Consider the following 16105-nt stretch of genomic DNA (forward strand, 5'->3'; position numbering starts at 1 on the left):
GTGGTGAGATTAGAGCTGTGGAGAAGTCTATAAATCACTAACCCTCTGGAGATTTGTTCTTTCTTAATATGGCAGTGATTTTGTGCATCTGCTGAGACTTCTAGCACTTTGCCAGCTGTGGTTCCTCTATTAAGGGATGTCACTAGGTAAAGGCCGAGAAAGCAAAATCACAAAACCTTAGAGTTTTTGTGGAAATTAGGAGACCTGGGTTGTAATCTTTGTTCTTTTACTAGCTGAATGATGTACAATGCCTAGCCAGTCTCCCCCGGCCCTTCTTTTCACCAATTTTTCACCAATAATAATTGTAGTATTTGTTGAGCACTTACTCTGTGCCAAGCACTGTACGAAGGGTTGGAATAGATACAAGAAAATCAAGTCAGACACAGTTCCTCCCTACATGAGACTCGCAGTCTAAGTATGGGTGAGAACTCATAGTGAGCCCATCTTCTATGGATGCGGAAACTGAAGCACAGAGAAGTGAAGCGATTGGCCCAAGCTCACACAGCAGGAAAGTGGCAGAGCTAGGACTAGAACCCAGGTCCTCTGAATCCCAGGCCTGTGCTCTTTTCACTAGGCCACACTGCTTCTCCTTGAACTCTTTAGAGAGAAAGGTATTTCCTACATAGTTACCTGTTATTGGAACATGGAAACAATACAATTGTATTAAACTCCTCTGCATCTGTAAACTTCATGTAGGTCCTCTCCGTCCTGCTGTAAAAGTCAAGAGGCATGAGATAAAGAGTGATCCAACTCCCTTGGGGTTCGAAGGTACACATTGTTATGCTGCATGGAATCTCTCCCATAGCCACTGGATTATCATCTTGAAAAATGCATGACTCTTCTTTGCCATCAGCCCCTCACATTTATTTAGCACCAGGAAGGGTTGCTGTGATTTGGGCCTCTTTAATCAATTTTGTTAAGCTACTTTACCTGCTCTTTCTGTGTTTGTGTTGTGCTGGTTTTGTGGTGTTTCATTTTCATTTCTTCACCTTAGAGGGGTTTACTACCATTCTTCCCTGATCATCTCTAAAGCAATTTCTCTGAAATCTAAAAACCATTCCAGAGTTGTATCAGGTAATAACAATAATAATAATAGCAATGTAATTGTGATATTTGTTAAGCATCTTCTTTGTATCAAGTCCTTTTTTATGGTATTAAGCGCTTTCTATGTGACAAGCACTATTTCAAACACTGTGGTGGATACAAGGTAATTGAGTTGAACACAGTCCCTGTCTCTTATAGGGCTCACAGTTTTAATCCTCATTTTACAGGTGAGGTAACTGAGGCACAGAGAACTACAAGAGAATCAGGTCAGACGCAGTCCCTGTCCCACATGGGGTTCACAGTTTAAGAAGGAGGGAGAACAGGCATTGACTCCCTATTTTACAGATGAGTAGAGTGAGGCACAGACAAGTTTAGTGACTTGCCCAAGATTACAAAGCAGGCAAGTAGCGTAGCCAGCTTTAAAACCCAGGCCCACATTCTTTCCATTAGGTCACACTGATTCCTAGATAATTTACACCCACCTCTTGTCTTTAATAGGGTTTTGAAATTCTCATCCTTGGCAATGTAGCAATCTGTGCCTATGCTAATTGGCACTTCTCTACCTAAGACAAAGGCTGAACATTCAGTCACCCCGGTGCATTCCAGTATCTCTTCACTGCACTTAGTACAGTGCTTTGCAGGCAGTAAGCGCTCAGTACATACAGTCGAATAAATGAATGCCCAACAGCAAATCCACTGATATAATATGTTGAAAATACCCCCTAGACTGCAAGCTCCTTGTGGGCAGGGAACATGTCTACCAACTCTGTTAGGGAAGCAGCGTGGCTCAGTGGAAAGAGCCCGGGCTTTGGAGTCAGAGGTCACGGGTTCAAATCCTGACTGCCGTTTGTCAGTTGTGTGACTTTGGGCAAGTCACTTCACTTCTCTGGGCCTCAGTTCTCTTATCTGTCAAATGGGGTTGAAGACTGTGAGCCTTCCGTGGGACAACCTGATCATCTTGTAACCTCCCCAGCGCTTAGAACGGTGCTTGGTCCGTAGTAAGTGCTTAATAAATGCCATTATTATTATTATTACCCTCCCAAGCGGTGCTCTGCACATATTAAGCACTCAGTAAATACGATTGATTAATGTGTTGTCTGTCACGATATTCAGAGTTCCTTTCTGCCTCCCCAGAAGGACCCTACCTTCAGCTGAGTTGGCAGAAGAGGATGCCCTCTTTACTTTCCGGGAGGACTATCACAACACAGCACTAGGGAAGAGGCAGCTTGCCCGGCCTCCTCATCCTCCTTTTAAGCAGCAGCAGCAGCTATCATTGTGCTACCACTGTTACCACCACTCACATTGCTTACCCACTGAAAGCAGTCTGCCTTGGGCCTGTGCACAATGAGGGTTTCTTGCACAACCAAAATGATATGTTTCTAGCCACAAGAGAAACTCCATTTCATACATGGCTCTTGACATAACAGGAACCAGAGCAACAGCTAGGAGAGCTGTTGGTTCTGCTCCAGTGGTTGTCCCAAAGCTGGCGACAGCCAGCAGAAGAATGGGCCTGCTGAGGTAGGATGGGCCTGTAGTAGTAATAATAATAATGATAGCATTTATTAAGCACTTACTATGTTCAAAGCACTGTTCTAAGTGCTGGGGAGGTTACAAGGTGATCAGGTTGTCCCACGGGGGGCCCACAGTCTTAATCCCCATTTTACAGGTAACTGAGGTGAAGTGAAGGAGAAGTGAAGTGACTTGCCCAAAGTCACACAGCTGACAAGTGGCGGAGCTGGGATTTGAACCCTTGACCTCTGACTCCAAAGCCCGGGCTCTTTCCACTGAGCCACGAGTACTACCTGGGAAATAGCAGCAGAGGAAGGCAGGGCCAGCTCAGTTAGCCCAAGCTAAAACCAGATCCCTGGAGTTGCTGCTACCATCTCTGGGCGGATGCTCTCTGGTAGTGCCACCCTGAAGGGGTCAGTTGACCCATCATTCGCTGCCGCCATACTACTACTAATAATAATAATGATGGCATTTATTAAGTGCTTACTATGTGCAAAGCACTGTTCTAAGCCCTGGGGAGGTTACAAGGTGATCAGGTTGTCCCACAGGGGGCTCACAGTCTTAATCCCCATTTTATAGATGAGGGAACTGAGGCCCAGAGAAGTTAAGTGACTTGCCCAAAGTCACACAGGTGACAATTGGTGGAGCCGGGATTTGAACCCATGACCTCTGACTCCAAAACAATGCTCTTTCCACTGAGCCACACTGCCATCCAAGCAGAAATGATAACAACACTGGCAGTCTAGTCGGCTCAACTGTCCCATGCTAGGCCAGGACACTCCAGCTGTCTCCACTCGGCAGAAGACAGAAGTGACAGTATACTTGCTCCCTTCTCCCCCTTTAAATTCCTTTTCTCATTCCCCACCTTTGCATCAATGCTTTTTCCTCTTCCCCTCTCTTTGTCCCCACCCCATCCCTCCCAAAGTGATCAGACATCTATAATACCATGTCACATGTGCCCTGCGTCAAGAGAAGACTAGCCCAGTTGAGAGATGTAGAATTCTTTTATTTTCAATCCGAATTTTGGGAATCCTTTTTTTAAAAAAATTTTATCACTAGAGTAGTAGTTACCACCACTGTTGAATAAAAATGAATCTTATCAGATTGAAAATTGTCCTGGAAAATAGAAAATAGGATGTATTTATTTAGGTGTGCATTTGATAAGGTATAACTCCAGATGATTTTTGTTCTGCCATCAACGGGGCAAAAATAGGAAAAGTGGAAATTACAGCTAAATAGTACCTTTATTTACCACTTCTTCCATCCTTGAATTTACCGCTAACCGGTTTTATTGAGGACATGCTTGGTTGTTTTGTTTGTTTTTGACTTAGGCAATGTTGAGGCCCCTGTTAAGATTAATTATTTTCAAATTTCACCAGTCCGTGAAAAAAGAAAACATTCCATATTAATAATTATCAAAATTATACAGTAGTATACTTTGAACCCCATCTTTGAAGAATAGTTATCCATTTAGAGTAAGGAGAAGGAACATTATCTTTTTACCCAATGTTGTGCATTTCTGGTAAGGGTTGGCATGTACATTTCTTTAAAACTTGTTTATCCATACATCGTGTATGTTTACTGTGGGACAGTAGTTGTGACTGTTGGTAAAAAAATCAAATGCAACCTGAAAAGATGGTGGTAAAAAAACTGTATTTTGCTGAGACTGTGTGCTTGGTTGGGGGTTATTTTTAAAGGATATCAGGAAGAAATGAAGTCTCTTTCCTCTCACAGATGCTTTTGAGAATTCCATATTGGCCCAGGCTAATTGTACTGAAGGCTCCACCACAAGAACAGTCCCTAGATCAGCTTCACAGACAGGTAAGTGTTGTTCATTCGTTCATTCAATTATTCAATCATATTTATTGAGCGCTTACTGTGTGCAGAGCACTGTACTAAGCGCTTGGGAAGTACAAGTCTGTGACATATAGAGATGGTCCCTACCCAACAACGGGCTCACAGTCTAGAATGGGGAGACGGACAACAAAACAAAACATGTGGACAGGTGTCAAGTCATCAGAATAAATAGAAGTAAAGCTAGATGCACATCACTGACAAAATAAATAGAATAGTATGTACAAGTAGAACAAATAGAGTAATAAATCTGTACAAACATATATACAGGTGCTGTGGGGAGGGGAAGGAGGTAGGGCGGGGGGGATGGGGAAGGGGAGAGGAAAAAGGGAGCTCAGTGTGGGAAGGCCTCCTGGAGGAGGTGAGCTCTCAGTAGGGCTTTGAAGGGAGGACGAGAGCTAGCTTGGCGGATGTGCGGAAGGAGGGCATTCCAGGACAGGATGGGGCAGGCGAGAACGAGGCACAGTGAGGAGGTTAGCGGCAGAGGAGAGGAGGGTGTGGGCTGGGCTGGAGAAGGAGAGAAGGGAGGTGAGGTAGGAGGGGGCGAGGTGATGGACAGCCTAGAAGCCGAGGGTGAGGAGTTTCTGCCTGATGCGTAGGTTGATTGGTAGCCACTGGAGATTTTTGAGGAGGGGAGTATCATGCCCAGAGCGTTTCTGGACAAAGACAATCTGGGCAGCGGCATGAAGTATGGATTGAAGTGGGGAGAGACAGGAGGATGGGAGATCGGAGAGGAGGCTGATACAGTAATCCAGACGGAATAGGATGAGAGCTTGAACGAGCAGGGTAGCGGTTTGGATGGAGAGGAAAGGGTGGATCTTGGCAATGTTGCGGAGGTGAGGCCGGCAGGTTTTTGTGATGGATTGGATGTGAGGGGTGAACGAGAGAGCAGAGTCGAGGATGACACCAAGGTTGCGGGCTTGTGAGACGGGAAGGGTGGTAGTGCTGTCAACAGTGATGGGAAAGTCAGGGAGAGGGCAGGGTTTGGGAGGGAAGACAAGGAGTTCAGTCTTGGACATGTTGAGTTTTAGGTGGGGGGCAGACATCCAGATGGAGATGTCCTGAAGGCAGGAGGAGATGCGAGCCTGGAGAGAGGGGGAGAGAGCAGGGGCAGAATTCAAAGTCTCTGAAGCAACCCGGGGGGTCTGAGTACACTGGAGAGACACCCTCAGTTCAGCCAACTTAGGCCAAATTGAGTGGATTTCTCTGCCTGCGAAAGTTGTGTGAAGATTTCCCTGAATAAGTCCTTATTTCCTCTACCCACCCTCCCCTCAGCATAGACCATGCACTTGGCTGTGTACCCCTTAAGTACCTTGATACTCACCCCAGCAGCACTTATGTAAATATTCTTATACCTTACTATTTCCCTTAACTTTGCTCTGATGTCTGTCTCCTCCTGTAAACTGTAAAATTCCTTGTGGAAAGGGACCTTGTCTGCCAACTCTGCTGTATTGTACTTTCTCCAAGCAGTACAGTACTCTACGCATGGTAAGCTTTCAAGAAATGCCACTGATTAATAATAATAATAATAATGGCATGTATTAAGCACTTACTATGTGCAAAGCACTGTTCTAAGGGCTGGGGAGGTTACAAGGTGATCAGGTTGTCCCACAGAGGGCTCACAGTCTTAATCCCCATTTTCCAGATGAGGTAACTGAGGCCCAGAGAAGTGAAGTGACTTGCCCAAAGTCACACAGCTGACAATTGGCGTGGCTGGAATTTAAACCCCTGACTTCTGACTCCAAAGCCCATGCTCTTTCCACAGAGCCACACTGCTTCCTGATTGAGTGAATGAGGAAGTGAATCCTGACTGAGTGACTCAGTGAATCATCAATCACTGATTGAGTGGTTGATGATTCATTTGTTCATTCAGTCATATTTATTCGGAGTTTACTGTGTGCCAAGCACTGTATGAAGCACTTAGGATTGAGAATTAATCAATCAATCAATCAATCGTATTTATTGAGCACTTACTGTGTGCAGAGCACTGTACTAAGCGCTTGGGAAGTACAAGTTAACATATAGAGACAGTCCCTACCCAACAGTGGGCTCACAGTCTAAAAGGGGGAGACAGAGAACAAAACCAAACGTACTAACAAAATAAAATAAATAGAATAGATATGTACAAGTAAAATAAATAAATAAATAAATAGAGTAATAAATATGTACAGGCATATATACATATATACAGGTGCTGTGGGGAAGGGAAGGAGGTAAGATGGGGGGATGGAGAGGGGGACGAGGGGGAGAGGAAGGAAGGGGCTCAGTCTGGGAAGACCTCCTGGAGGAGGTGAGCTCTCAGCAGGGCCTTGAAGGGAGGAAGAGAGCTAGCTTGGCGGATGGGCAGAGGAAGGGCATTCCAGGCCCAGGGGATGACATGGGCCGGGAGTCGATGGTGGGACAGGTGAGAACGAGGCACGGTGAGGAGATTAGTGGCAGAGGAGCGGAGGGTGCGCGGTGGGCTGTAGAAGGAGAGAAGGGAGGTGAGGTAGGAGGGGGCGAGGGGATGGACAGCCTTGAAGCCCAGGGTGAGGAGTTTCTGCCTGATGCGCAGATTGATTGGTAGCCACTGGAGATTTTTGAGGAGGGGAGTAACATGCCCAGAGCGTTTCTGGACAAAGACAATCCGGGCAGCAGCATGAAGTATGGATTGAAGTGGGGAGAGACCCAAGGATGGGAGATCGGAGAGAAGGCTGATGCAGTAGTCCAGACGGGATAGGATGAGAGCTTGAATGAGCAGGGTAGCGGTTGGGATGGAGAGGAAAGGGCGGATCTTGGCAATGTTGAGGAGCTGAGACTGGCAGGTTTTGGTGACGGCTTGGATGTGAGGGGTGAACGAGAGAGCAGAGTCGAGGATGACACCAAGGTTGCGGGCTTGTGAGATGGGAAGGATGGTAGTGCTGTCAACAGAGATGGGAAATTCAGGGAGAGGGCAGGGTTTGGGAAGGAAGACAAGGAGTTCAGTCTTGGACATGTTGAGTTTTAGGTGGGGGGCAGACATCCAGATGGAGATGTCCTGAAGGCAGGAGGAGATGCGAGCCTGGAGAGAGGGGGAGAGAGCAGAGAGAAGCAGTGTGGCCTAGTGAATAGAGTAAGGGCCAGGGAGCCAGAAGGACCTGAGTTCTAATCCTGATTCCGTTACTTGTCTCCTATGTGACCTTGGGCAAGTAATTCTCTTCTCTGCATTTCAGTTTAAAATGGGGATTGACTATATGTTCTATGTAGGACATGGATTGTATCCAACCTGTCTTGTATCTACCCCAATGCTTAGTATGATGCCCAGCACATAGTAAGCACTTAACAAATACCATTAAAAAGTTTAAACAAAACAAAACTGCTCACACTCACGGCTTCATTCCCAGTTCATCATCCCAGAGTTGGATGAGGTAATGGAAATTTCCTCCCTTTTATCTGTTCCTGGTCTGTATTGAGAAGCAGTGTGGGTCAGTGGAAGAAGCCCGGGCTTGGGAGTCAGAGATCATGGGTTCTAATCCCGGCTCCGCCACTTAGCTGTGTGACTTTGGGCAAGTCATTTAACTTCTCTGTGCCTCAGTTCCCTCATCTGTAAAATGGGGATTAAGACTGTGAGCCCCACGTGGGACAACCTTGATTACCGTGTATCCCTCCCGCAGCGCTTAGAACAGTGCTTGGCCCATAGTAAGCGCTTAACGAATACCAACATTATTATTATTGTTTGGCACAAGAAATGCCGTGCCATCTTATTATTCAGTCTGCTGGATTAGGTACAACTGAGAAAGCTGCCTTTTGAGGAAATCACAAAGGAAAAAAAGTGTCCAAGTGACCCTGACTAGATACAGTTCCACCCCCCGTTTCATGTGGAAAGGTCTGTGGGTTTGGGATACTACTCTTGGGATGGTTCTACTTTCAAATCCTAGACTCTTTCCTTTTTAGATTTCCCTTTCCCCTTTTCTTTTCCTTTCCCTCCTGTTTTCCCTTTCTTCCTCTTCCTCTCCCCCTTAGCTTTCTCCATCTTTCATCATTCCCTTTTCCTCTCCCATCCACCCCCTTCAAAATCCCTATAGAATAAAACCTGAGTGTTCAGTCAGCTTCCCATGCGTCTCTCTAACTGAGAAGAAATGTATCCAACTGAGCCCAGGTGGGCCTTTGATGGTTGCCATGTAGCATGCCAGGCAAATAATTTTCTTAGGTTTAGCTTGGCCAAGACCCTGGTCCCTCTTCTCTACTGACTGATAATGGACTAAATCCCTCATCCTGGACACTAGCAGGGTGGGACAGAGCTGGGGAGGAGGAGGGCAAGAACTGCAGTTCTGAAGGGACGTGAAATGAATTGTGTTGGGATTTGCTGCCTCAGAACTATTTGAGAAGCAACATGGTCTAGTGGGAAGAGCATAGGTCTTGGGGGGCCTACTCATTGCACCTTGTTCCCTCACTGTACCTCATTCTCACTCGTCCAACTGTCGACCCCCGGCCCACGTCCTCCCCCTGGCCTGGAATGCCCTCCCTCCGCACATCCGCCAAGCTAGCCCTCTTCCTCCCTTCAAAGCCCTATTGAGAGCTCACCTCCTCCAGGAGGCCTTCCCAAACTGAGCCCCCTTTTTTCCTCCCCATCCCCCCCGCCCTACCTCCTTCCCCTCCCCACAGCACCTGTATGTATGTTTGTACAGATTTATTACTCTATTTATTTTACTTGTACATATTTACTATTCTATTTATTTTGTTAATGATGTGCATATAGCTTTATTTCTATTTATTCTGATGAGTTGACATCTGTCCACTTGTTTTGTTTTATTGTCTGTCTCCCCCTTCTAGACTGTGAGCCCGTTGTTGGGTAGGGACCGTCTCTATATGTTGCCAACTTGTACTTCCCAAGCGCTTAGTACAGTGCTCTGCACACAGTAAGCGCTCAATAAATATAATTGAATGAATGAGGCAGAAAGACCTGGGTTCTAATCCTGACTCTGCCATATAGCTGCTCTGTGACCTAGGGAAAGTCACTTGACTTCTCTGTGTCTCAGTTACCTCATCTGTAAAATGGGGATTAAGACTTTGAGCCGCAGGTGGGATATGGACTGTGTCCAACCTATTTAGCTTGAATCTACCCCAGTGCTTAGTACACTGCCTGGCAAATACCATAAAAAAAATCCCTGAATATCTGAAGAACTTCAGGCAGACAAAAATCAATATTTTTGTATGCTTCAAGCCCAGGGCACTTTACATCCAGGATCCTTTCTGCCTGTCTTTGGGGAGTCAAACTCCACTTGGACAACAAGAGTGAAAATATACTAATGAGAAAATGGGTTTCTCTGACCCTCACATCCACCCTTGGATGTGGCTAATGAAGGGTATTATTCATTCATTCATTCATTCATTCAATCGTATTTATTGAGCGCTTACTGTGTGCAGAGCACTGTACTAAGCACTTGGGAAGTATAAGTTGGCAACATATAGAGATGGTCCCTACCCAACAACGGGCTCACAGTCTAGAAGGGGGAGATAGACAACAAAACAAAACAAGTGGACAGGTGTCAAGATGCCAGAACAAATAGAATTAAAGCTAAATGCACATCATTAACACAATAGAATAGTAAATATGTACCAGTAAAATAAATAGAGTAATAAATCTGTACAAACATATATACAGGTGCTGTGGGGAGGGGAAGGAGGTAGGGCGGGGGGATGGGGAGGAGGAGAGGAAAAAGGGGGCTCAGTTTGGGAAGGCATCTTGGAGGTGGTGAGCTCTCAGTAGGGCTTTGAAGGGAGGAAGAGAGCTAGCTTGGCTGATGTGCGGAGGGAGGGCATTCCGGGCCAGGAGGAGGAGGACGTGGGCCAGGGGTTGATGGCGGGACAGGTGAGAACGAGGCACAGTGAGGAGATTGGCGGCAGAGGAGCGGAGGGTGCGGGCTGGACTGGACTGGAGAAGGAGAGAAGGGAGGTGAGGTAGGAGGGGGCGAGGGGATGGACAGCCTTGAAGCCAAGAGTGAGGAGTTTTTGCCTGATGCATGGGTTGACAGGCAGCCACTGGAGATTTTTGAGGAGGGGAGTAACATGCCCAGAGCGTTTCTGCACAAAGATGATCCAGGCAGCAGCGTGAAGTATAGACTGAAGTGGGGAGAGACAGGAGGATGGGAGATCAGAGAGGAGGCTGATGCAGTAATCCAGTCGGGATAGGATGAGAGATTGAACCAACAAGGTAGCAGTTTGGATGGAGAGGAAAGGGCGGATCTTGATGATGTTGTGGAGGTGAGACCAGTAGGTTTTGGTGACGGATTGGATGTGAGGGATGAATGAGAGATCAGAGTTGAGGATGAATTAGAAGAATTCCCCAGTTCTCATCCAGCCAATCTGAATATCAAATGGGAAGGGGACACCCAAACACTGTTTTAAGCACTGGGATTGATTCACGTTAAGGAGGTTGGATGCAGTCCTTGTCCCACATGGGGCTCACACTCTTATCCCCATTTTACAGATGAGGGAGCTGAAGCACAGAGAAGTTAAGTGACTTGCCCAGGGTCACATGACTTGCGGCAAGCAGCATGGCTCAGTGGATCAACCGGCCTGGGAATCAGAAGTACCTGGGTTCTAGTCCTGGCTCTGCCACGTATCTGCTGTGTGACCTTGGGCAAATCACTTAACTTCTCTGGGCCTCAGTTCCTTCATTTGTAAAATGGGGATTAAGAGTGTGAGCCCCATGTGGGACAGGGACTGTGTCCAACCTCTTTAATTTGTACCTTCTAGACTGTGAGCCTGTTGTTGGGTAGGGACCGTCTCTATATGTTGCCGCCCTGTACTTCCCAAACACTTAGTGCAATGCTCTGCATACAGTAAATGTTCAATAAATACAACTGAATGAATGAATGAACCTTCCCCAGTGCTTAGAACAATTCTTGGCACACAGTAAATGCTTAACAAATACCATTATTATTATTATTGTTATAATGTAGCAGAATTGGGATTAGAACCCAGATCCTTCTTATTCCCAAGCCCATGCTCTATCCATTAAGCCCAGAAAAAGTTGCTTTTTGTTGGTAGGGAGATACCAAGTTCCGCAGGCTTTTATTTTCTGTCTACTGAAGACGATGTTTTTCCACTGAATAGTTTGCATCTGAAAGCCCTGAAGACCAGTGGGAAACAAAGGGAAGGATTCGAACATGTAATTAAACTAGAATTAACTCTTTGTAGTATTGGGCCTATTCAGTAAATCAGAAGGTGAATCATTCCCTAGAGAATGTTTTCTATTTGCCTTGAAAGGAAAAAAAAATTTCAAAAACTGCACAGCTGGGAGCTGCAAAACTACAAAGCAGTTCACCCACTGCAACCTTTCCAACCCCTGAAGCTGAGAATGTTTATTCATTCAATCAATCAGTCAATCAATCAATCAATCAATCAATCATATTTATTGAGCGCTTACTGTGTGCAGAGCATTCATTCAGTCGTATTTATTGAACACTTGATGATGGCATTTATTAAGCCCTTAAAATGTGCAAAGCACTGTTCTAAGCGTCGGGGAGGTTACAAGGTGATCAGGTTGTCCCATGGGGGGCTCACAGTCGTCATCCCCATTTCACAGATGAGGTAACTGAGGCACAGAGAAGTTAAGTAGAGAAGCAGCGTGGCTCAGTGGAAAGAGCCCAGGCTTTGGAGTCAGAGGTCATGGGTTCAAATCCCGGCTCCGTCACTTGTCAGTTGTGTGACTTTGGGCAAGTCACTTCACTTCTCTGGGCCTCATTTACCTCATCTGGAAAATGGGGATTAAGTCTGTGAGCCCCACGTGGGACAACTTGATTACCTTGTATCTACCCCAGCGCTTAGAACAGTGTTTTGCACAGAGTAAGCGCGTAATAAATGCCATCATTATTATTATTATTATTAAGTGCCTTCCCAAAGTCACCCAGCTGACAATTGGCAGAGCTGGGGTTTGAACCCATGACCTCTGACTACAAAGCCCGGGCTCTTTCCATGTGCACAGCATTGTACTAAGCGCTTGGAAAGTAAAATACACCAAATAAAGAGAGACAATCCCTGCCCACATCGGGCTCACAGTCTAGTGGGGGTGAGACAGACATCATGACAAATAAATAAAATGACCGATACGTACATAAGTGCTGTGGGGCTGGGAGGGGGGAAGAGCAAAGGGAGCAATTCGGGGGTTTGCAGAAAGGAGTGGGAGAGGAGAAAAGTGGGGCTTAGTCTGGGAAGGCCTCTTAGAGGAGTTGGGCCTTTTTTTTTAATGGCATTTATTAAGCGCTTACTATGTGCAAAGCACTGTTCTAAGCGCTGGAGAGGTTACAAGGTGATCAGGTTGTCCCACGGAGGGCTCACAGTCTTAATCCCCATTTTACAGATGAGGTCACTGAGGCCGAGAGAAGTTAAGTGACTTGCCCAGAGTCACACAGCTGACAATTGGTGGAGCCGGGATTTGAACCCATGACCTCTGACTCCAAAGCCCATGCTCTTTCCATTGAGCCACGCTGCTTGTCTCAGTTAGGCTTTTAAGGTGGGGAAGAGTAAATTACTGTAAATGTCCGTAAATGATTTGAGCAGGGCGGGCGTTCCAGGCCAGAAGCAGGATGTGGGCTAGGGCTCTGCTGCGTTTAAGCTGTCCCTGCCTATACATCTGGGAATCAATCAATCAATCAATCGTATTTATTGAGCGCTTACTGTGTGCAGAGCACTGTACTAAGCGCTTGGGAAGTACAAGTTGGCAACATATGGAGACGGTCCCTACCCAACAGTGGGCTCACAGCAATGTGGCTTAGTGGCAAGAGCACCAGCTTGTATATATGTTTGTTATGTATATATGTTTGTACGTATTTATTACTCTATTTATTTTATTTGTACATGTTTATTCTGTTTATTTTATTTTGCTAATATGTTTTGTTTTGTTCTCTGTCTCCCCCTTCTAGACTGTGAGCCCACTGTTGGGTAGGGACCGTCTCTATATGTTGCCAACTTGTACTTCCCAAGTGCTTAGTACAGTGCTCTGCACATAGTAAGCGCTCAATAAATATGATTGAATGAATGAATGAATGAGGCAGAAAGACCTGGGTTCTAATCCTGACTCTGCCATATAGCTGCTGTGTGGCCTAGGGAAAGTCACTTAACTTCTCTGTGCCTCAGGTTCCTCATCTTTTAAATGGGATTCAATACATTCATTCATTCAGTTGTTTTTATTGAGGGCTTACTGTGTGCAGAGCAACTAAGCATTTTGAAAGTACAATACAGCAATAAAGAGAGATAATCCCAGCCCACAACAGGCTAGAGTGGGGGAGACAGACATTCAATCATATTTATTGAGTGCTTACTGTGTGCAGAGCACTGTACTAAGCGCTTGGGAAGTACAAGTCAGTAACATATAGAGACGGTCCCTACCCAACAATGGGCTCACAGTCTAGAAGGGGGAGACAGACAACAAAACAAAACAAAACATGTAGACAGGTGTCAAAATCGACAGAACAAATAGAATTACCAGACATCAATACAAGTAAACAGGCATCGGAAGCAGCGTGGCTCCGTGGAAAGAGCCTGGGCTTTGGAGTCAGATGTCATGGGTTCAAATCCAGGCTCCGCCGCTTGTCAGCTGCGTGACTTTGGGCAAGTCACTTCAATTCTTTGTGCCTCAGTTCCCTCATCTGTAAAATGGGGATTAAGACTGTAAGCCCCACGTGGGACAACCTGATCACCTTGTAACCTCCCCAGTGCATAGAACAGTGCTTTGCACATAGTAAGCGCTTAATAAATGCCATCATCATCATTATAAATAGATAGATAGAATTATAGATATATACATATATATACATAATATACATATATTCATAAGTGCCATGGGGTGAGGAGAGGGGGGAAGAGCAAAGGGAGCAAGTCAGGGTGATGCCGAAGGGAGTGGGAGCTGAGGAAAAGTGAGGCTTAGTCTGGGAAGGCCTCTTGGAGGAGGTGTGCCTTCAGTAGGGCTTTGAAGGAGGGGAGAGTGATTGTCTGGCAGATTTAGCTCTGCCACTTGTCAGCTGTGTGACTTTGGGCAAACCACTTAACTACTCTGTGCCTCAGTTCCCTCATCTGTAAAATGGGGATTAAGACCATAAGCCCCACCATCATCATCAATCGTATTTATTGAGCGCTTACTGTGTGCAGAGCACTGTACTAAGTGCTTGGGAAGTACAAGTACACACGTGGGACAACCTGATTACCTTGTATACCCCCAGTACTTAGAACAGCACATAGTAAGCGCTTAACAAATACCATCATTATTATTTAGGAGGGAGGGCATTATTTAGGAGGGAGGGACGTCGGCAACGAGACAGGTGAGATTTCGGCGGGGGGGGGGTCGCATAACTAATGTAACTAATGTTCTCCCTCCTATTTAGATCGTGAGCACCATGTAGGACAGGGACTATGTCCGACCTGATAAAGTTGCATCTACCCCAGCCCTTAGAACAGTGCTTGACACATAGTAAGCACAAAACACATACTATAATTAGTAGTCATTGTTATTTTGGGGCTGACCACTACTGCCAGTTATTTTCTCTGACAGCATTTTCATCCTGCAGCAAACGTTTCTATTAAATTGCTACTTGAATGATCAATCAGTCCAGTGCTTAGTACAGTGCCTGGCACATAAAAAGCCCCTAACAAATACCATTTAAAAAAGTCACCATGAAATAATAACTGCGGTATGTCTTAAGTGCTTAGTATATGCTAAGCACTGTGCCAAAGTCTGGGGAGATGCAGATAGATAAGCGGGTCAGATACAGTTCTTGACCCTTATGAAGCTTACAGTCCAAAGGGTTGGGAGAACAGGTATCTTACCCCCATTTTACAGATGAGGTAACTGGTACACAAAGAATTTAAATGACTTACCCAAGGTCACTCAGACAGCAGATGGCAGAGCCAAGATTAGAACCCAGGGCCTCTGACTCTCAGGCCTGTTCTCTTTCCAGTGGTATTGAACACTGTAGTAGGGCTCTAAGGGAAGAAGGGTTTCTGCCCTCAAGGAGTCCACGGGAAGAGTTTATAATTCAAGGAAGCACATATTTTTCTTCTTTATGTTCCCCAAGCACCTAAAACAGTTCTCTGCTTGCCACAGGGGCTCCTTAAATAGTGTTGATACCCATACTCAATCAGGAAAAGAACAAGAATGCACAGAAAGACAGGTGACAGAAATAAATATAAAACCAGATGAAACTGTAAAAAGATGTAAACAATATGGTCTAAGTAAATGGAAAATCTGAAAGGATGGAGAGTAACTGGAGCCATGTGGGACTAAAGTCTCTTAAGGTTTTCCTTGCAGCGTAAAAGATCAGCTGGATCCCCCAGAAGGATGCCAGAAGCAGGCTGGCTTCTTTTTTAATGTTATTTCTTAGGTGCTTACTATGCACCATCATCATCATCATCAATCGTATTTATTGAGCGCTTACTGTGTGCAGAGCACTGTACTAAGCGCTTGGGAAGTACAAGTTGGCAACATATAGAGACAGTCCCTACCCAACAGTGGGCTCACTGTCCTAAGCACTCGGGTAGATACAAGATAATCAGGTTGGGCACAGTCCCTGCAGGGCCTACAATCTTAATCCCCATTTTACAGATGAGGTAGGTGAAGCCCAGAAAAATTAAGTTACTTGCCCAAGGTCGAATAGCAGACAAGTGGCAGAAGTGGAATTAGAATCTGGGAGGCTGGGTGGGGCATGTTTAGGTTGGGGAGAGTGATCTGGACACCTACACT

At 45.8% G+C, this 16105-nt stretch overlaps 1 protein-coding gene across 1 annotated transcript in view; it reads left to right on the plus strand.

Annotated features, from left to right (window-relative positions):
- MCF2L2 (MCF.2 cell line derived transforming sequence-like 2) overlaps positions 1-16105 on the plus strand; it is a 491086-nt gene that overhangs the window by 463982 nt on the left and 10999 nt on the right. Inside the window, exons 29-30 of the mRNA XM_038758478.1 lie at positions 697-768; positions 4288-4374. Of these exons, the coding sequence (XP_038614406.1) occupies positions 697-768; positions 4288-4374 (159 nt within the window). The remainder of the gene's footprint in view (positions 1-696; positions 769-4287; positions 4375-16105) is intronic.

Source organism: Tachyglossus aculeatus, chromosome 1, assembly GCF_015852505.1.
Source record: "Tachyglossus aculeatus isolate mTacAcu1 chromosome 1, mTacAcu1.pri, whole genome shotgun sequence".
NCBI classification, from domain to species: domain Eukaryota; kingdom Metazoa; phylum Chordata; class Mammalia; order Monotremata; family Tachyglossidae; genus Tachyglossus; species Tachyglossus aculeatus.